General features: G+C 41.8%; 1 protein-coding gene across 2 annotated transcripts in view; it reads left to right on the forward strand.

The window, feature by feature from the left end:
• The first annotated feature begins 3896 nt into the window (after positions 1 to 3896).
• The window catches only part of AP1G2 (adaptor related protein complex 1 gamma 2 subunit), a 29942-nt gene continuing 11701 nt past the window's right edge, over positions 3897 to 22137 (forward strand). The window contains exons 1-13 of one of the 2 annotated variants that reach the window (XM_018556130.1): positions 3897 to 4041; positions 4156 to 4357; positions 5607 to 5731; positions 6268 to 6409; positions 6667 to 6763; positions 6921 to 6997; positions 8953 to 9045; positions 11584 to 11664; positions 11751 to 11849; positions 14478 to 14533; positions 15608 to 15721; positions 17235 to 17375; positions 17827 to 17881. In XM_018556130.1, coding sequence (XP_018411632.1) covers positions 4157 to 4357; positions 5607 to 5731; positions 6268 to 6409; positions 6667 to 6763; positions 6921 to 6997; positions 8953 to 9045; positions 11584 to 11664; positions 11751 to 11849; positions 14478 to 14533; positions 15608 to 15721; positions 17235 to 17375; positions 17827 to 17881 — 1281 coding nt within the window. In that variant the 5' untranslated portion in view covers positions 3897 to 4041; position 4156. The remainder of the gene's footprint in view (positions 4042 to 4155; positions 4358 to 5606; positions 5732 to 6267; positions 6410 to 6666; positions 6764 to 6920; positions 6998 to 8952; positions 9046 to 11583; positions 11665 to 11750; positions 11850 to 14477; positions 14534 to 15607; positions 15722 to 17234; positions 17376 to 17826; positions 17882 to 22137) is intronic. The other variant, XM_018556129.1, reaches the window with a different exon arrangement.

Genomic DNA, 22137 nt, shown 5'->3' on the forward strand with positions numbered 1-22137 from the left:
GCGCGCGATGGATGGGCTGCGTGTGCGTGCGCGGAGGCGTGTGCCTGCGGCCATTAGTGTTGTCAGGTGTGGGTCTTGCTGGGGGAGGTTCCTGGCACACAACTTCCGTTTTTACCTCCTGCCATTGGCTCCTGGACTGGAAAGCCTCCTGGTTGTCTCGGCGACCGGGGGCGGTCCTGGTTCCCACTGGGTATATATTCCAGCCAGAGCCCTGGCTTGTTGCTGAGTTATTCTGCCTATATGGTGCAGTTACCTAGCCTCTTGAATCGGATACTGCTGCAGCTTCCTGACCCCTCATCTGAACTCCTGGTTATTGACCCCTTGGCTTGTCCTCCCGCTTTTGATCCTAGCCGTCTGCCTCGACCCGGACTGAGCCTTGACTATGCTTTTGGAATTGCCCCCTTTTGTACCTAGTTGCGGATCTCCGGTCTGTTTCCTGCCAGTGGGTTCCACTCCACGTCTTGGGCCAGTGACACCCCTGACAAATGTCTTCCTTATATTGTAAAGCGCTGCGTAAACTGGCGCTATATAAATCCTGTATAATAATAAATGACTGGAAGGTCCCTGACCAGCTATCTATTCCACACAAGGCAGACATGTACTGACAATGTATTTTATACTAAGGCTGAATGCCACGCAATGCTAGTTTAAAACTGAACTCTATGTAGATATAAAAGACACATATTAATGCAGTTATTTTGTCATTATTAATCATTAATTGTATTTTGAAATGTAACTAGTCTAAGCAACTGCATATGCCATGCTGTCAGCCTTTTTAATAACCTATACAGCAGCACCCAGACTTGGTGAGCTTGGGATCGGACTGGGAACCAATGAGGTGTGCTGCATGCAAATATGCTATCAAGCAACAAGCTGACTGGAGAAGAGAGCAGAGTGAGGAGATAGTTAGCTTCATCACTGTCGTGCTTCTGGATGAATGAACAGAAACGTTATAATTTGGCAGGTAAAACAGCTCCCTTATATGTAATTCATCTGTGTATTTAGATTTTTGCTTTTAAAACCTTAAAATGGCAGTAGTAAAAATATTGTGTAATTTATGTGAAAATATTGTATATACATATAAGGGGGGCAGAGCTATTATACGGTAATAACAATGTTCAATTTGAATAAACCATGATAAAAAAAATAACAAAATCTACATTAACCCCTTAAGGACCAAGCTTCAGATGCTTGTATTTCAGTTAAGGACCAAAGCAATTTTTGCTGTGTGTGTTCAACTGCAATTTCCATCTTTCTCATTTATTGCACCAACACATATTATATACCATTTTTTAAAGGACAAAAAGGGCTTTAACCACCTGCTGTCTGGCCATTGTAATTGAATGCGGGTGGGCGTTTTTAAACGTGGGAAATCAGCCTTGAATGTAAACAGCCAGCGATGGCTGTTTACATACAAGCATTCGGGTGTCTGTAGAGACGCCCGATCGCTTGCAATATGCGTGCAGGTGTGCGCCCCCCTCTGTTGCAGCCGCTGCTGGCGATCCCGAGCTCCACCGTGCCCGGTGTGAGCCCGGGACCAGCACAGCAGCTCTGCAGCCGGAGATCAAATGGAGCTCAGTACACGATCTCTGTTTGATCTCCTCCTCCTCTTCGGAATGCAGGAAGTGATGTGTATTACATAACTTCCGCATTCCTCTGTCTCTCTCCGGTACCGAAACCGGAGAGAAGCTGGTGAAGCAAGTGTTTGTTTCATCAGCTTCTCTGGGGGTCCCTAGGTGACATTATGATGTCTCCATAACTGACACTGAAAATTGGCTATCACAAAGGGGGCTTGTTAGTCCCCAATGTGATAGCAATAAAGTTAAGTGAAAAAAAAAGGTTTAAAAGAATTAGTTACAAAAAATATATAAAAAAATTAAAAGTCACATATAAAGGTAATAAAAAAAATTTTAAGTCCCCCTCCCCCCACATACACGTGAAAACATGCGTCGAGGCGCCTACGTGCGGAAACGACGATTGCATCCATTATGCTGCACATGTTACATAGCGCCGCGAACGTCGGAGTGAGAGCAATAATTCTAGGGCCATCAATCACTGATAACACTAAACTGATGAGCGTTAAAAGCTTTTAAAGCGTCGCCTATGGCCAATTTTGGGTATGGTAGTTTTTGCGAGTTCGCGGGCGCATGCAATTTTAAAGCTTGACATGTTTGGTGTCTATTTACCCGACCTGACCCCGTCTTTTATATTTTGCCAAAAATTTGGGTAATAATAATTGTTTTATAACATAACTTAGGGAAAACAGTTTTTTTTCTCGAAATTTGCGGTACTTTTTTCATTTTATAGTAAAAAATAAAAACCCCAGTGGTGTATAAATACCACCAAAAGAAAGCTCTATCTGTCCCCAAAAAATGGTATAAAATTTATTTCAGTACAGCGTTGCATGGCGGAATAAATGTCAGTCAAAGTCCCGCAGCGCTGAATACTGAAAAATGGCCTTGCCAGGAAGGGGGTGTAAACACCCCGGTCAGCAAGTGGTTAATTTGATGGGACATATCCATATATAAGTTCTCATTTAGCGCATGATGGAAGCTTAAAACTTTAAGGACCCATGACGGAATTATTCCGTCATGGGTCCTTATGGCACGGACAACCATGATGGAATAATTCTGTTATTGGTCCTGAAGGGGTTAAAGTGATATTAAAGTCAAAAGGTTGTTGACTAAAACACAATAGATGTTACTCCTTGATGTTTAAAAGTTTTAGTTTCATACAGAATCAGCTGGTCCCCTGAGCAGTGGCCCTGATATCCTGTTTTAGGGTGGCTATACTTTCCCTTGCAGGGTCCTATGGAGCCACCCTTCTGTGTGCTAGTAAGCTGTGAGCGTCTCTACAAACACACAGGCACTGCAAGGCAACCCACTCTGCTGCTCCCAGCTCCTCCTTCCTCCAACTTCCTGCTCCCTTCTCTAGGCTAGTAGATGGACAGCTGCTGTAGACTGTGCTTTTCCTTGTGATCTTGTACTAGACAGGAAGTTCAGGGAAGCAGAGCTTTCACTCACCTCATAGTTCTAGCCGACCTGTGACAATGAGACTGTCACAGGTCGGCTCAGTAGATCGGCAGGTGAGCGAACACATACCGGAGTTCGCTCACCTCTCGATCCTGTCACGGCTCTCTGCTGTGACAGGGGAGGGGCTGGATTACCCCTCCCCGCTCTGATCCGCCAGCGATGACTGGCGGAACGGATGGGAGAGGGGGCGGGTACAGCTGGCTCTGCCTCTAGATAGGCAGAGCCAGCTGTCAGTCACGCAACTGGGCGGATCCCGGCACAATTGTCGGGATCCGCTTCAGCTGCGGCGTCTCAGTATACCGCGAGCAGCAGCCTATACTGAGGCTAGGGTGACGTGAGGACGCTAGTTTGTGTCCTCCCTTTACCCTAAGGAGAACTATGGGGAAAAGCCTTAACCCCATAGTTCTCCTTTAAGTAAGTGTATGTGTCAAATTCTAAATGCTTTGGGCATTTTGAACCTTCACAACAGTATTGAGAATAATTGTGCTTTATGCACCAGCTTGTTAGCAATGTTTTCGTGGAAAGTATTCTAAAAAGTATTCTGTGCATGATGTTGTTCCAAGCTGGCATTGTTCACAGCACCAGTGTGCAAAAAGCTGTAGGATTTTCAGGTGTCCATATTATGAAGCAGGCATTGTGCTGCAGGAGTATGTGCTTCCTTTTGTGGTGCTGCAAGTCTTTCCAATAAACTTTGAATCAGATTCTGAAAATACCAAATATAAAAAAATGGTGTGAGTAGGCCTTGGTAATTCACGGTGGCTCTATGTGTTTTTTGCTGGGAAGATTACAATTGTCAGTCAATGCAGCAGGAAATCCAGTTCTACAGGTCTCGCCTTGGAGGACGGTGTAAGCACTGAGCCGTGGGTTCAGGTGTCACACTATTTTTCAGGAAGTAGGAGGCTGGTAGAAAGTGATCCAGGTGAAAAGCAGGAAGGTAAGAAACACCGACTCACTGTAAAAGATAATCAGAAACCGATACAGAGAAACTAATCAAAGGTGGCAGAAGAACGTAAGAGATATAACTTTAAAAGAAAGTATATTTATACCCTCGTTTTGCTGTTTGTATTGTTTCTAGTGTGCTATGAACTGAGCATGTGCTCATAGTTTGTGCTTTTCTTCATAGAATGGGACCTCCATTGAGGCTGCATGAGCTGATTCGAGCCATCCGCAGTGTTAAGACACAGAACGAAGAGAGAGAAGTGATCCAGAGAGAGTGTGCAGAGATCCGCTCGTCTTTTCGAGATGAGGACTCCGTGTACCGCGGACGAAGTGTGGCTAAACTGCTGTACATGCACATGCTGGGTTATCCAGCACACTTTGGACAGGTATGTTTAAAGGATGCACAAATTGTGTAGAGGGGGATGTTTGGTCTCATACACATATGTAAACCAATAATGCATTATATTTCATCTCCAGGGCCAGAGTGGTCCTTTAGAAAGGACATACATATAAAGAGACTAATGTATGAGAGGGACAAACGTGACACAATTAGCCAGGTATACAAAGCAAATGATCTCATCTTGTGAGGTTAGGCAGATATATTCACCATACTGAGCTTGCTCTCAGCTGTACTGGCTATTTGTTTTTCTACAGTCATTAACCAGCCAGGAGGGAAGAGAGGTTGTACATGTCAGATAAACATAATAAAACTATCAATTTGTTTCATTATAAGTAACTTTACATTAAGATAATTCAACATTAGGCACGAGCTCGGGTTCAGTCCGAACCAGAGCTCCTCTGAACACGAATGGAGAACCTCTAAACACAGAAGGAAGCTCCTTTCGCTGCAACCCGCTCTGCTGTGGAATTCCCCACCCGCAGTTGCACGTAAGGATAGGGGCAGGATGCAATGATGTAATTGACCTTGTATGGCCACATGGCTTTATTTGGTCAATGACATCAGCACATAGAAGGTCAATGGCATCACCACAAACATCCCTGTTGGTTATGTGCAGCTGTGGGACAGGGAATGCCCTGGTCCATAGCTGATTGGGCAGCAGTGTTCAGAGGAGCTCCTTTGTGTCTGGAGGAGCTCACGTTCAGACTGGGTTTGGCCCAAACCTGAGCTCATCCCTATTAGACACCTATTAGGCATACTAATCATTGCTTACATAACCTCTTGCCATCATCTAGACCTGGAAAAAAAGTATGTATTTTTCTTGTAATTTATTTAGCATTTCCCCCTTTTCTCACAAAGTTTGCAGGGTTTGTGAGGATGATGGGGTGACACATTGCTCATCTTTGGATGTAGCTCTGGCTTGAACTAGCTAATATTTTATGCTGGGTATGGATACTACCCTTCTACTATTGTTTCCATGGCTTTATTACCATTGATGTTGTATTAATAGAAATGATTACTACTAATGTTTATATGTGGTCATTTAGCATATTTAGTTTAATTTTTTTACATTAAAGCATATGGTTTCTTTTTTTAATTGAAGTTTTAATTTTTTTCCGTTATTTTATGGACAGTAAAAGTTCTAATGTGTGGAGGGGCTAGGTGGGAACCCCTAGTTGTAATAGATTAACCTACAAAAATCTATCCTTCTATGATTCTCTTGTCTTTGATTTCAGATGGAATGTTTGAAATTGATAGCCTCCCCCAAATTTACTGACAAACGAATTGGATACCTAGGCGCTATGATGTTGCTGGATGAAAGGCAAGATGCTCATCTACTGATAACCAACAGCATGAAGAGGTAAGATACTGCACAATATTCTCAGGGCCTTCCATAATGATTTTTATATTCATGAGAGTATTTATATTCATGAGAGTATGGTCATTTATATGCAGTCTAACAATGAATGACGCATTGTACACATGATGCACACATTTATATTTTGGACAGGTCATATACTGAACAAGTATTTTCAGTATGATGTGTCAGTATTCTTCAAGAATCATGTACCAAACCTTTGTTACTCACAGCCACCAATCAGATGCCCTATTAAATTACAACCAAATAGTATTGACACTTTCACACAAGAGGACATTGCATTAAAAAGAACCAACTGTACAAAATGTTCAACTCTTTTAACATCCTGGGAATATCTGCAATGATCATTTGCATTTGTACAACAAAACATACATGTGGACAAAAAATGTTCACTACTAACATACTAACTACACCACTAACAGCTATTTTACCCTGACCCATTGGTTTAAATGTGCATTCAGCCTTGACCATTTTGACTAACAGTCTCAGCGTTTTATCGATTGTATTTTTCTCTCCAGGGACCTAGAGCACAGCTCCTCTGTGGTGCAAGGCCTGGCTCTGTGCACATTGGCCTGCATGGGATCAACCGAGATGTCTCGAGATCTGGCTGGGGAAGTGGAGCATCTTCTACAAACATCAAATTCCCATATCAAGAAAAAGGTGCTGCAATAGAGTTTGTTGTATTGTGATGGGGAAAGTAATATGCCAAAGGGTGGGAAAAGAAGACAATTTGGAAAGGGAAGAGTTAATTCTATCAATCTATGGCTTTTATGATCTAGTTTTCCCATTCTCTCTCTGTAACCCAAAAAATATAAATATACCTTTTACTTTCCTCCTCTAAACAAATCTTTCTTTGCTCATGTTCATTCCTTATTTCTTCTATCCCACCTTTGCTCACCACCAGTTCACATCCACAGGCTGTCCTCTGTGCTGTGCACATCATCCGGAAGGTCCCTGACTTAGTGGAAATGTTTATTCCAGCTGCTGAGGAACTTCTGACAGAAAAGAGGCATGGTGAGTCTGGTCAAACCTATTGATCCATGTTGATATCATGACTGTATATGAAACCAGAAAGTAGGAAAATTGTATAAGCTTGATGGTTTAGTTGTAATTGTGTATATACAATATATATGAGCCAGGACATTGACTAGCTGATGTGGGTGTATTGCAGGTGTATTATACGGAGCTGTACTTCTGGTTACAGAGATCTGCCAGAGGCATCCTGAAGCCTCCAAACGCTTTCGCAAGGTAACATTAAACTATAATAAGAATGTGACACCATATCATTATTAGAGATGTTCATTTACTAAATCCCTAGTGTTAGCATTAAGGAAAAGGCATGTACAAATATATTTATATTATATATTATCAGTTTATAGAATAGGTGAACTCGAGCAATTTTTTTTCATTAAAATCCTCAATTAAAATTAAAATTTAAGATGACACGGAGTCTAATGTGCATAATTTATATCACTGTATTTAGGTAATTGCTTGCTTTGAATAGCAGCAACCTGTGATTCCAATTACCTAACCATTAAAGTAGATGTAAACTTTAGTGGCGCCTGCATGTCATTGTTAAGAACTGGCTTCCTGGTGGCAGCAATGGCATAATAAGTCTATGCAACGAGAATCTGCTTGGCTGCTTATTGCCTCCTTTAGAAACCTATGTAACAGCGTGACAACACAGGAAAGCATTTGGGAAATTGGGACGGAGCTTTGGCACAGGAAATTCCTAAAACAAAGACCTTCATGGCAGCAATACCGGGTATTACGTTAGTGAAAGCAGTAGATTTAACTAGATTCAAAATAACTTTTATAATTGCCAATTAACATTTTTAAAGATATAAGATTTTAGTGACTGGGTTTACATCTATTTTAATCTACATAAAACTTACCTTGTCTCTGTAGTATATCACAGTAATTATGATTAGTTTTTGCTCTTTCACTCTCTCCTTAATGCAAAGAAAATACATTAAAATTAGATGAGCTAAAGATGTTCACAGACCAGGGCCGCACTGCTAGTCTGTAAATGTAAGTATTTGTCAGAAGTGCTGGACTGCTTTAGTATTTGTAGTGCCTGTTCAAGCTTAGTTAACTGTGTTTTAAGAAACATAAAACTGGCCACAGTCTGTACAAATTCTGAACAATTATGTCATAACGTAATGAGTGACCTTTTGGTTCATTGGATTGTTGATTCTGATCTTTACAAGGCTTGGTCTGGTTAGCTTTATATTAGAGGGCTAGTCATAATTTCAGCTGAACATTGCCATAGATATTAGATGACAACCATCCATTACTTGCCCATTAAAATACGTTTTTGGGATACAACAAAAACCTTTATGGTCCATTTAAACAGTATATTGTATATTGCAAAATGATTAATATTATTATACAGGATTTATATAGTGCTAACAGTTTGTGCAATGCGTTATAATAAAAAGGGAGACAGTAAGTTAAAATACAATTCAAGACAAGATGGTTAGGAGGGCCTGCTGATGAGAGCTTATGACACAGTACATTGCAAAATGACAGATGCGCCTAAATATCTTTCTCCAGTAAAAAAAAGTAGCACACTTGGAGATAACAGGCTCGCTGTGTGGAACATCTTTCTTCATGGTATGCTGCTGTAAGATTTTAAAATTAAGCTTTGAAATGCATGCAGGGAACAAAGGTAAGCTGGTCAGGTCTTCTGTTTTTCACCCAGGCATAGCTTAGTGCATCAGGCTACCCCATTGCTTACAATAATTTTGCTGAGAGTAATCTGGTGACGCTAGAAATGATTCAATCTGGTACAATGTGCAATAATCATCCCATATATTTACTGCAGTATGTAACATTAACTAGCATAATAGAGGACCATAAGGGACCTGTGTCAGCACTGCTAATGGTCAGACTGGTTGGAATTTTTGTATACATTAATGTATTTATCTTTGTTTATAAAGCAGACATGCATAGATTAACATAGCCTCACAATCACTGATTAGGCACAGCATACTTCTAATAGTTGAAGTTCATGTTGGCTGAAAGGTTTTTAATGTTTCTAAATGGGTAGCTTTCTTTGTGTATAGAAACCTATAACTCCAGAGTGGACCATGTACAAGAAATACCAGAAGCGATGATAACAAATATTCTACCAGAACTATTACAAGTATTGTGCAAAATGCAGTTCTTATCTCCAATATATTTTTTTTCATGGACTCTAGATTCTCCCACTAATTCTGCAAAAACTAAGGCAGGTCATGTCGGGTTATTCTCCAGAGCATGCCGTGGCGGGCATCACTGACCCCTTTTTACAGGTAATGTGCCAACTACAGTGCACTACCGTTCTGTGTATGTGTATGTAATGTGGATGTAAAACCATTCCCATATTTCACTGTGCCTCTGGCTACTGTAATTTACTGTCTGCTCAAATGAGTTCCTGTTTATTTATATATTTATTTTAGGGCTGGTAATGATTAAAATTTTCCTGTTCGATTAATCGAAATAAATTTTAATCATTATTGTACCACGTAGAAAGCTTTTTAGTTTTGGGTACAATATGGAGATATCAGAATCTTTGGTGTTTCTTGATGTCTGTATCCTCCATTGGGGGATTCATCTTGTCTGTTTGTCCCGGCCACCACTGTCGCTATGACAGAAAGTTATGGGAAAACCAAAATTTTACAGTTGTCACCAGAACAGAAATAAAATGGGAATCTTGCAATGGAGACATTTATTCTGGTGACAACTGTCTAAGAGGGAGATTTCCTTTCTCATCCTCTTGTGTCTTCTGGACAAAATGTGAAGGGAAATCTTCCCAATGAACCACAGATACCTTAAAAAAACAACCCTCTTCTTGAGCTACATAAAACGAATAAAAGAAAAAAAAAATTGTTTGATTACAGATGTACTGTATTGTGCGTAAGTTTTAGGCGCTCGTGACAAAATGTTGTAAAGTGAAGATAGTTTTAAAAAATATTGAAATGAATTGGTTTTCTCTATAATTTAACAACCTACAAAGTGCATACAAGGAAATAAAACTAACAGGTCTATTCACAAAAGGGTGCAGAGTTTGGAGAAGGCAGGAGAAGTGAACAATCTAGGACAACATAGCTGAACTGGAAAGTGAGCTGAATTACAGAATTCTTCCAAATCAGCTATTTTGGCCTAGATTGATCACTTCTCCTGTCTTCTACAAAAACTATTCACCCTTTAGTGAATAGACCTGTACATTTATATTTGGTATGTCTACCCTTTGCCTGTAAGGGCCTGCTCACATCATAGCATTGTGTTTAGTGCACGCTGTCGCACAGTGCATTATACCACACACTAGGTGCACTTCTACATTGCATTGCCCTTTTCTCACTGGCACCCCAAAGCACCTCCAGGTTTCCATACATTTTAGCGCCGCACAATGCCAGTTACACAATAGAAACTCGCCTACAGACAAGAACTAATGTGCTGAAAATGTCAACAGGTGCTCTGGATGTAGAGTTTGCAATTTTGAAACATATGGCTATAACAAAGATAGTTTGTTTGCTGAAGGCCTGTAGAGTGGTACATCAATGAGTTGTTGCAGGCAACAGTGAAGCATGGTGGAGGTTCTCTGCAGATTCAGGGATGCATTTCTGCACATTGATTTGGGGATGTGGTCAAAATGAATGGTACCCACAGAGCCCTGATCTCAACATCATTGAGCCTGTCTAGGATTGCATGAAGAGACAGAAGCAACTGCGACAACCTAAGTCTACAGAAGAACTATGGTTAGTTCTGCTAGATGTAGTTTTTTTTCTGTGTATGCACCTTTCAGGTTGTCAATTGATAAAAACTATTCATTGCATTATTTTTTAAAGCATCCTCACTTCACAGCATTTTCTCATTAGTGGCTAAACTTTTATACAGTATTGTTCTTTAAGGTCCCATTTAACTGGTGAATGGGGCCAGATCACAGAGTCTCACAAATTCCTCCATGAGACTGAGGCGATCTGCTGCGGGCAGGAGGTGCTGTATTATCCAGTGACGACTGGATGCACCTTGACGCAAACGGTCTGCATCCAGGAGCCATCTGCAGGTAATCCCCTGCAGAAGCTTCTGCAATAACTTGCGAACAGTTTGCAAACAGCTGTAGGCGGTGGCAGCTGTTATTGTATTGTACAGCTCCTCCTGCCCGCAGCAGGTCATGTAAGTCTCATGGGGGAATTTGTAAGACTGTGCAATCTAACCCCATTCACAAGTGCGAATAGGACCTAATGAAAAGCAATGGATTTTGACACTCACCATATTAAAGGAGAAGTATTGGGCGAGTAAAATGTATTCTTTCCAACACTTTGAGCTGGGGTGTGCAGGTGTCTTATGCTGGCTCTGTAGATCAAGAGCTGAGTGACCATATGACTTCTGATGTATTCTTTCCAACACTTTGAGCTGGGGTGTGCAGGTGTCTTATGCTGGCTCTGTAGATCAAGAGCTGAGTGATAATATGACTTCTGATGGCTCAGCTCACGGCTTCTCCCTGCAGAAAACAGTAGCTGACAGACAGGTAGATTTCTGCAATAAAATCTGTTAAAAGCCAAGAGGGTGTTATATTAAACCAGACCTGACCTAATTGGAAACCGGGCAGCAGTACCAGTACTCCTAATTTAACCATAGCCATCTATACTTTAAATCTGAACTGAACACTCCTTTCTGTTATACGGTCTATATTAATGAACTGCACTGGTTATCTGACTTCCCAGCATCATAAATCACCATGCCTGTCTTGATTAATTGTGTTTATTTTTGTTCCCTAAACATCTTTGTCATGGTGCTTGTGGTTATATATTGACAACTATTAGCTCAACCATTCTTTTCTCTTTCAGGTGAGACTCCTGCGACTACTGAGAGTGTTAGGACAGAATGATGAGAGTGTCTGTGATGCCATGAGTGACCTGTTAGCGCAGGTTAGTGCCTTGTCCAATGACAGTGTTCTGAAGAATGCACAAGACTTATACAGCTGGACTCACCTAGCTTATTTTTTGTCTTTCAGGTATCCACATGCACAGAAACCCAGTCTAATGCTGGCAATGCTGTTCTGTATGAAACTGTCCTTACTATAGTAGAAACCAAATCTGCAAGTGGCTTAAGGGTAAGTTCTCCGAACATGTTTCCAATAGGCCTAGTTTCCAGAGCTTATGATCGCATTTACAGCAACAATTACTGAAATAATTTATGCTATGCCGCTGAGCCAAAGAACATTTAAAGAACATAAAAATGAATTTAAGCAGACACAGGCACTGCAATGGCTTAGGACAGGCACAATGACTGCAAAATCACACACAGATTCTGGGCTCATGCTGAGTCTATGGCCGTCCTGAAGTCACACACATCATGCACTGTCATAGAACACCAGCAAACCTGAGAACAGATATAATTTCTGTGGTTCACCGGACCATCTTTACTCTACCTCAGTCTATGACCCTTTTATTCCTTCTGGGACAATTACCGTCAAGTTATCTAGACATGTGAACACCTCCGTTTAGGGCAATACAGGAAGAGGAGAGGGGTGTTGCATGCATATAGCAGTGTTAATTTCAATTTAGTTTTAGTCTTATAAGTGAATTCATCAAAACTGGAACAGACAAAATCTGGAGCAGCTGTGCATGGCAACCAATCAGCATCTCTCTTTCATTTTCAAACCTTAACTGAACAAACTGAAGGGAGAAGCTGATTGGTTGCCATGGGCAACTGCTCCAGTTTCTGTCTGCTCCAGTTTTGATAAATTCCCCCCTCATTCAGGCTTTAAAGTAAAATGCCATTTTAGTTTTAGTCGTATTTAAGTCATCTGAATTGTTTTAGTTATAGTCTATTTTTAACGACTAAATCTCCAGTAGATTGTAGTTGTCTAAATCTCCAGTAGGTTTAGTCGACTAAAATCTACTGGGTTTATTTATTTGGAAGTGGGGATGGGGAAGTAAATGGGTGTGAGGAAGGGAACAAGTCTGAGAAGCCTGTTACACAATGTTTACTTGCTACGGAGATGGGAGGAGATTGGAGAAACACTCACGTGACAGTAGCGGCAAATCAGATGGATCAGTAACCTATGGAGGAGTATTCTCTGCGGTTTGCAGGGCTGTAATCCAGGCATCAGGGAGATCAGTGGAGCCTGCGTCTCAGCCAATCCAGCTGCCGATGGAGTCAGGGGACTTGGGCTTTGGCGGAGCTCCGAGTGAACCGTAAGGCCGAATAGATAAATGCAATAGTCCCTCCTATTTTTGTCGCATTTTCATTCATCGACACAAATTGCAACAAATTTTCGTCATAGTTTGAATCCTATTAGCTTAGTTTTTATTTAGTTTTCGTTTCGTTTTCGTCACTGAGAACATGCAGATGGCGAAAATGATGATGAAAATTCTTTGTCGACGAAATTAACACTGGCATATAATCTCGGCACCAAGGAAAATTAGTGATCATGCAACATTTTCTAACTTGAGACATTTTCTAACCTGAGACATTTCTTGTCCAGTTCAGCCAAAAAGGCCAAATCAGGGGACAGTCATGTAATGTTCATGGGCCCCTTTAGTTTGCTTTCATATATCATCTTTAAAAATAAATGTTCCCAGGAATATAAAAAGAAGACCATATATGTATTCCCATCACATCTCACAATGACTTGCAGGCAAAGATAGACATTATTAAAGAAAAAAGTCCTAAGAATCTCCTTGTATAATCGGAACACCCCATGAAGACATGTAACAGGATATGAGCCCTACAGCCCTCTAAATTGTATAACATTTGATATTTCTCTTAGCTAGATCCATTGTAAAAGAAAAGAGGAAAACAACTAAACCTTAAAATGTAGAAAGGGGACAGACAGCACAGAAAAAAGTAAGACGGTGTTAAATGAACTAAATCATTAACTACTCTTTCATAGGCCTTAGTAAGTACCAAAACAGACCACTATTTGCAGGGGCCCCAAGGGCCTCACATTAAGTGCAAAAAGGGTGGTTGCAGCCACAGCTTAATTAACAGGGCCTTATGTGCTTACTATTGGGGCAATGATAGTGACATTAAATCAAAACCTTCTGTCGTTGTGAATAAAATCTGTTGAGTACATGCTAATGCTGTATAAGAATGAGTCCAGTCCTCCATGCAGGAGTATTCATGGTATTTATGACAATGTAGTTTATGACAAAGTAGTAGGTGTTAATGACAAAGTTGTCATAATGTATATGGTGAAGGATTTGCGGGTGTGTTTTCTATTGCTATCTTTGATTACATTTCTCATAATAAAGTGCACCTTTTTACCAATACTGCATTGAGCCCTTTTGTTAAGCACTTTCACACTCCTTGTTGAGAGTAATTTTGTGCATAGCTTGCAGGCATGGTCTTGTAGTAAGTCTGGTATTACTGAAGGTAGAGATCATTTAAATGTAGCATAAATATTATTAGCTACAGATCAAACAAATAACAAATATGGTGGATTTCAAGCATAGTCTGGGGCCCTAAATTTGTGCATATGTTGTACAGCAAAGTAATATAGACTTCCATCCAGTGACTATATTCCACTGTAATAGATGTAACTAGGCAAATCATATTTGTGAGATTACTGTGCTTTCCTTGCCTTTGTTCGAAAACTATACCCTAATACTAATGATATGTCTTGCTTTTCTAGTCGTCTGCAGCTGAATACGAATAAACTTTGCAGATTTGCCCAATGCTAAGAAATATTAAATAAACCTTCACATTTCTTAGTATTCTCTTTTTCTTCTTGCAGGTTCTTGCTGTTAACATACTTGGACGTTTTTTGCTAAGCAACGATAAGAACATTAGGTATAATCTTTTTATTGCCCTGTGATTATTTCCCAAGAATTCACTTTCAGATTGCTTAGGGAAAGTCAATTCTTGCATACATCTTAAAGCCTTGTGTGTATTAATCAAATATTTATCTGGTCACCTTTGTGCTAAAACAGTGTTTCTCAACCTTTTTTCACTTACAGCACCCTTTAAAAGTATGCAAACTCTTGAGGCAGCCCAGTCTAAAATGTAAGAAACTCAAAAATCCATACTAGACCCTTATCCCAGATAGGGATCTGATATGGATTTTAAGGGGGGACCCCATGCAAAAACATAACAAAAATCGGGTTCCCTCTTTACATCAGAAACCCCTTTCAATTCAGAATCCTCCCTTTCACATCCAAGTCCCCCTTTACATCTAGAGCCCCCTCCTTTCACATCACCCCCCCTTCCCTAAAATTAGAAACACCCCCTTTACAACAGGAGCCCCCTTCTTGCACATTGCAGTCCTTTCTCTCACACTAGGAACCCCCCTTTACATCAGGAGACCTCTCCTTTCACATTACAATCCCCCTTCACACTATGATCCCCCCTTCACATCAGAAGCCCTCTTTCATATCAGCATTCCCCCTTCACATCAGAAACCTGCTTGCACCATGGAAAGGCATGGCGCTATGTGAAAATTTCGAGGCTCCCCATATGAAGCTAAACGGCACCCCAGGGTACCACGGCATCCTTGTTGAGAAAGTCTGTACTAAAATCACACACATCAGTAAATTTGATAAGTAGGTTCTGTCAGGCTAGCCTGTAGAGTAATAGGTGGTAAGTGTCTAAATCTAGCTTGTTTTACGTTGTCAGTTTATGTCCCAATTATTGTCTTTGATAATGAGACAGATAAGGACTATATAATAACATTCCATTTTATATTTCATCAGCTGGGTAAGTCAGAGTTTCCTTGGCCTACCCATGACTCATGACATATTTGGTGCCTTGGGGTCTTTCTGACAATCCTGTGACTTTTATTTGCATCTACATTATATATGTTTGTTGAAATGTTGTCTATTTTTATATGCACCTTTATCTTTTTTTTATTATTGCTCTTGTTTTTAGATATGTTGCCCTTACGTCCCTCCAACGCTTAGTACAGTCTGATCATGCGGCTGTACAGAGACATCGAGGTACAATCGTAGAATGCCTCAGACAGACAGATGCATCTGTAAACAAGTAAGGACACAACAGAATACAATATATTGTACTAAATACAATGATGTATACAATGTGATTTTTATATTTAAATAACACAAAGCAACCATCAAAGAGGGCCGTGGTGAACATTTCAGAAAGTGAGCTTACTGATCTGTACAAATATGAATTGGCCCAAGATCATTCCATTTCTGTTTGAAGGTGGACTCTCTCACCCTTCTGTATGTACTTTATTAACTTTAATTAAGTCAGCTTCCGAGTAGGAATCTAATTTCTTGCTCAGGGTGGCTAGAATAATAAAACACAAATTGGAGATGTGTTTGTTCATCTTTAATTTAAGGCTATCTTAAGGAAGAACTGTGGCATATTCAACATTAACCCTCGCAGTGGGGCTGCCCCCACACTGCAAGGGTTAAGTGCTGGTTTTGGTCCGGCTATGGAATGTCCCTTGGCATCCTCACCTCTAATGCAAGTGAATGTCCTTGATGTTATGGGTCCTTGAACCACTGGAGCCCAGGAAAGAGGCTGGGGGAACTGGTCTAGCAGTCAGATGGGTCTGAGGTTCGAGTATATCTTTGTTATTTTATACCCTAGACCAAAACGAGCACTTAATCCTTGCAGTGGGGGGTAGCCCCACTGAAATGGTTAATGTCTAATACACCTGGAGTTCTTCTTTAAAGTTAAAGTAACTTTTTTTATATAGTTTTGGATAGAGTAATTGAGGGTTATAACCCCTGCCAGCTTTTTTTGCAAACTGTGTTCCATTGGGGAGATTTACCTTCATGTCCTGTCCAATATTTATAACAGGAAGTGAGAGGAAATCCCTTCAAAGTGAGGGAAATCCCTGGTGGTCAGCAGGGTTGCCTGAACTAGTGTCTACATAGTGGAACTGATGTCTACATTTGAAGATTTCCCATTTATTCTTATGACAATCCAATACAGAAGCTGAATCTCTCTAATGGGATCTCTCTAATGGGGACGCAGAGAGCAAAAAAAAACTGATAGATGTTCTAATCCCTCTCCACTCTGTTCAAAACTAAAAAAAAAATTGGCTTCAGTAGCCCTTTAAGGCAGATATAAAAATGATAATGATTGCAGTTTTCTGTTAATTGGAAAAAATGAAATGTACATTTAAAAACATGTGTACTGATCTAAATCTGTTTTGATATGAGCATCCTCTAATCCTGTACAGCAGCACTCAGGCTGGGTGAAGTAAGGGCAGAACTAGGAACCAGTGCATATTTTCTAACAAAAGGAGAGAGCATGTTGAGCAGAGGAATGATCTCATCAGTGTGCTGCTTCTCCTTTAGTGTCCAATCAGAAGGCTTGGGGCTTGTTCTTGTCTAGGCTATGTTGCTATTTCTGTTGAGATTGAAGATTTTGCCATGCTGTCTACCAGGGTTGTCTGCATTACAAAACTGGCTCTAAGGATTTACACAACAGTTGCCATAAATGTAAGTTCGGATGCATATTCAGCTGCTTGCCCAAAATTCAAGTTTGATATGCTTAAGTTTTTCATCTTTTCCTATTTTAGGAGGGCTCTGGAGTTGTGCTATGCCCTTGTGAATGAGTCAAACATCCGCGTAATGATGAAAGAGCTTCAGAAGTTTCTACGGAATTGCTCACCAGATTTGAAAGAGCAGTGCACATCTGGAATCTTCCTCAGCGCTGAGAAGTAAGATGACGTGGCAACATCAAATTATTTGCAGGATGTTTCATTGCTGATTTTGAAGAATATAAAACATTACAATTGACAAAAAGAAATAATAACACACATTGACAAGATCTGTGAATGAAGAGACCACAAGTCCCATCAGCCACAATACAAGTGAAGTGATGTCACCACATTTGTAGTCCATTCATTCTTCCTCCTGCCCCTGTTGCTGAGTGTTTGTATTAAGGAATGGACATGGATGGGAGGGAGAATCTGCATGCACCAGAACATTGCACCTGCGATCTGCTGATCTTGGTTGCAATGCTAAACTGGCTCCAATGCAAAACAAACATTGAATGGCAATTATTCTTTTAAGAATAAGTGTGCATTTATTATTTTTTCTAAAAGGTCTTTGGACTTTTGGACTTTGCCTTTAATGCAGAGTGAAAACTCACATCTCTTTCCTCCTCAGGTTTTCCCCTTCGAAGCGCTGGCACATAGATACCATAATGGAGACACTAATTGCAGTAAGTGATACCGTTGTTAGCTTATTGCATTCTATATCACAGCATCCCCTAGAATGTGACTGTACTTATATAATTCAGCTGAATCTTTAGAAAGAACTGCAGGCAAACAAGCCATGGGTATAGCTCTAAATAAAGCTGCATTTCCTGACACCAGGCAGGCCCTGCACCGTCGCTATTCGGTGTTGGAGCCATACACGGAAGCACAATCAAGGGGCGGAGTTAGCCACTGGTAAATACAGAGGCCTGTTTCTATGTCAGGATGGCCCAGCACAACCGATGATTCCATGAAGGCAGCGCTGGATCACTTCAGGATTACTACAGCAGTGCCCAGCAAATTGTTACTACAACAGTGCCCCGCAGACTTTTACCACAATAGTACCCAGCAGATTATTACTACAACAGTGCCCCCACAGACTATTACTACAACAGTGCCCAGCAGATTTTTACTGCAACTGCGCCCAGCAGATTGTTACTACAACTGCGCCCAGGAGATTACCACAACAGTGCCCAGCAGATTTTTACTGCAACTGCGCCCAGCAGATTGTTACTACAACTGCGCCCAGGAGATTACCACAACAGTGCCCAGCAGATTTTTACTGCAAACAACAGTGCCCCGCAGACTTTTACCACAATAGTACCCAGCAGATTATTACTACAACAGTGCCCCCACAGACTATTACTACAACAGTGCCCAGCAGATTTTTACTGCAACTGCGCCCAGCAGATTGTTACTACAACTGCGCCCAGGAGATTACCACAACAGTGCCCAGCAGATTTTTACTGCAACTGCGCCCAGCAGATTGTTACTACAACTGTGCCCAGGAGATTACCACAACAGTACCCAGCAGAATACTACAACAGTGCCCTACAGATTATCGCTACAGCGGTACCCCGCAGATTATTACTACAACAGCAGCCAGAAGATTGTTAGTGTAACACTGTCCTGCAGATTGTCGCTATAACAGTGACAATCGTCAGCAACCCACTTCTCTGTGATCCTGCCAGTAGGTCGCCCAGCGGCTTCCAGCACACTGCACGTCCTACTTACTGCTCTCTGCTCATCTTCCGGTTCTGGCAATTCTGGCATCAGTAGTAGCACCGGGCCCAAATTGTGTTCAGCCCTGTGACAGAGGTGTGGGGGGAAAGAAACACAGAGAGGGAAAGAGTGGTTTTTAAGACCCTTGTCTAGCGGACTCTTTATTAAGGGGCATACTGCAATAGGATACAGCAAGGGTAGAGTCCAGGATCATAGGGCAGTAATCCAGACACAGCAAAAGGGTAAATAGCAACAAGGTACAGCAAGGATAGAGTTCAGGGTCACAAGGCAGCAATCTGGGTTCAGCAAAGGTTAAACGGCAATAAGGTATAGCAAGGGTAGAGTCCAGGGTCACAAAGCAAAGGGTAAATGGCATCAAGATACAGCAAGGATAGGGTTACAACTCACGCTTAGTGTGTCCGGTTACTCTACAGCAGGAGAGGGGTCCGCATTGGAAGGTAAGCCAGTAGTGGTCCATGAGCTGGTCTGTGGAGACTCTTCAGCAGACAAGCAGGATCTTAAGCAAGGAGGGTCTGGGGGTCCTGGGTGACCTGGCCACAGCTGAGGAACACCAGGCAGGCAGAATAACAGGGCAAAGGGACTAGAGAGAGCCCCGGCTCAGGTATTTCATCCCTGAGCTGAGACACCATCCTGAGACTGGGCAACCCGATGCTAAGCATCGGCTTGCCCCGGCAACAAGATCGCCTTCATTCCAGCTCGAGTGCAGCTTAGAGTTCAGCCTTTGCTCCCAGCAGAGGAGAGCACCATGGCAACATGCTGCCTGCAACTGCCTCTTCAGATATTACCCTTCCTGGCAGTAATCTCGAGTGTGCCTCGGGGTTAATTTTCCGTACCAAAAGCGGTAACCCCGAGCCACACTCGGGCGCCTTCCGGGTTCCTTCCCTGCGAGCGCTGGCATTGCAGGGGGGCGGAATCGGTGAGAAATTCAAAAGTAAAAAATAGAATAAAAGAAAAAATACTGAGATAATCATACCGCCAGGGAGGTTAAAGTGTATCTAAACCCAGAAGCAATGATATAATATATTGCAGCTTACCAGTCCTTAGATGTGGTGGCTCCACCACGTTTGCAGGCTTCCTTTTCCAGTACATTTTCCTCCTCTACAGGGAAATTCCTGTCTAATCTGTTTGAAATCCAGTGTCCTAGTCACTTCCTGTGCACTGAACTGAAATCTAAAATGATATCTGCCTTCCCAGAAACCTACGAACTGCAAAACACCTCTTATTTAATGCAGATGAGGAGATGAGGAAAGGAGGGGGTGTTTGTAGTCCAGATAAGGAGAGCGCAGCCTAGGGTGACAATGCTGCTTCTCCATATATACAGTGAAGTGAACATTGTCACCCTAGGACAGGAAGTGTGTTACTTGAAGTTAAGCAGAAAAATAACAAGAAACAAAATCTTGAAAAAAGATGAAGGCAGCTACCACATCTGAGGACTGGCAAGCTGCAATATATTACATTGGTGTTCCTGGGTTTAGGTACACTTTAAAGGAGCCCAACTTTCAGTAATAAATAATCAAACTTAAAAGCTGTTTACCTGCATCTGCCTTTTATCAAAAGATCATTTTGCATACAAAACGGAGCCTGTTGCAGGAATTGAAGGACTGATGTGGCATATAACATCCTGCTTATGTAACATTCAGAAAACATGTTGCCATGATACACTATATATTTTTATCCTGACTACTGCTGCTTTGTACTTCTTCCAATAAAAAAGTGTGGAGTTTTTAGTTAAAGGTGTCATGATTCCCATATGCCTAAGTTACTAATTTTTAGGAACTCACATTTAAGGCCTTGTTCACACCAAGCGCGTTCCAAGAGCAGAGCAGTTACAGACCGGATCAAAACTGCGTCCAATGTATTCCAATGGTATCTTGGGCTCTAGTTCACACCGCAGCGTTCAGTTCCAGGGCATGTAAAAAAAACTGCAGCAAGCCCTATTTTAACTGCTCTGGAACGCATGCAAACGCACTGAAAGACCATTTTAAACTAAAAAAAAAACAAAACATATTTTATAACCAAAAACGACCCTGAACGCAGCAAAAACGCGGCAAAACCCACTGCACTGCGTGTGCAGAAACTCATGCAGATCTGCTCTGCATTTGGTGTGAACAAGGCCTTAAACAGAGAAAGTAGACATGATCTGATATTACTGTATGTACTTTTCTGACCTTTATACCAGGGGTAGCCAAACTTTGGCCCGCTAGCTGTTGTGGAACTGCAAGTCCCATAAGGCATTGCAAAACTTTGACAGCCACAGGCACGACTTTTCCGAGGCAGATGCTTGATAGGCTTTGTAGTTATTTCACAGCTGGAACGCAGGGGCGTCCCAAGGCCGGGTGTACCTGCGCGGTCATCTAATTGACGCTTGCCGGCAGCCATCTTAGTGATGGACGCCGGCGGAGAGAGGAGGGGACATTCACTCGGCGGGTTGAGGTATGCCGCCGGGTCACCTCCTCTCTCCTGACACTGTCGGGCTCTCGGTCCATGACAGTTTTGAATTAGGTAGCACCCCGATATTGCATTTTTTACTCTTGAATGGTGTGAACAATACAAACTAAGCTTCTACCACTTCCTGTTCTAATGGGAAGTGAGGGAAAATGTCCTCAGTAGGGCAGCTGTTCATAGTCTTAAAGGAAGCTGCACTAAAGAAAAAATATGCAAGCTGTACTTGCTGCCCTCTCTTTTTAAAATCCTGTTTTTTATTTTCTGACTCTAATATTTGTGCTTGTTCTGGAGCAGTGACTAAGAGATTACTGAAAGCAGCATTAGCACGGCAACAGGTTTTGTTAGATGAATCTCATATGGCAGCCTCTTCATTTCTCTTGCTGGTTAACAGTATATTTTGGGGTGCAGGCTTTTCTTCATGCATGGTAGAAGTGATATTAAACACTTGCACTCTAAAATATTTATGAGGCTGTCCCATTTATGAGGCTGTTGCTTCAGACGGCATCTCTTTGGGTCACAAGGTGGAAGGGGGCGGCAGGCAGGGTGAGATGGCCACTTTGCTGCACAATGTTTGCAGTGTACCTGTGCTGCCCCCTTTTTCGCTAGAGTGTCCCAGGTTGGTAAGAGCCGGGAGATGTGTCAGAGCCATACACATCTCCATGCTCAGCTCTTAGCAACCTGAAATGCTTTGGCTGACATTCCGCCCAGCTCCGGGCAACCAGTGAGGTCACTGGGTGCCAGGAGCTGGGGGGGG

This window comes from Nanorana parkeri, unplaced genomic scaffold (assembly GCF_000935625.1).
Source record: "Nanorana parkeri isolate BGI_ZX_2015 unplaced genomic scaffold, ASM93562v1 scaffold225, whole genome shotgun sequence".
Taxonomy (NCBI): domain Eukaryota; kingdom Metazoa; phylum Chordata; class Amphibia; order Anura; family Dicroglossidae; genus Nanorana; species Nanorana parkeri.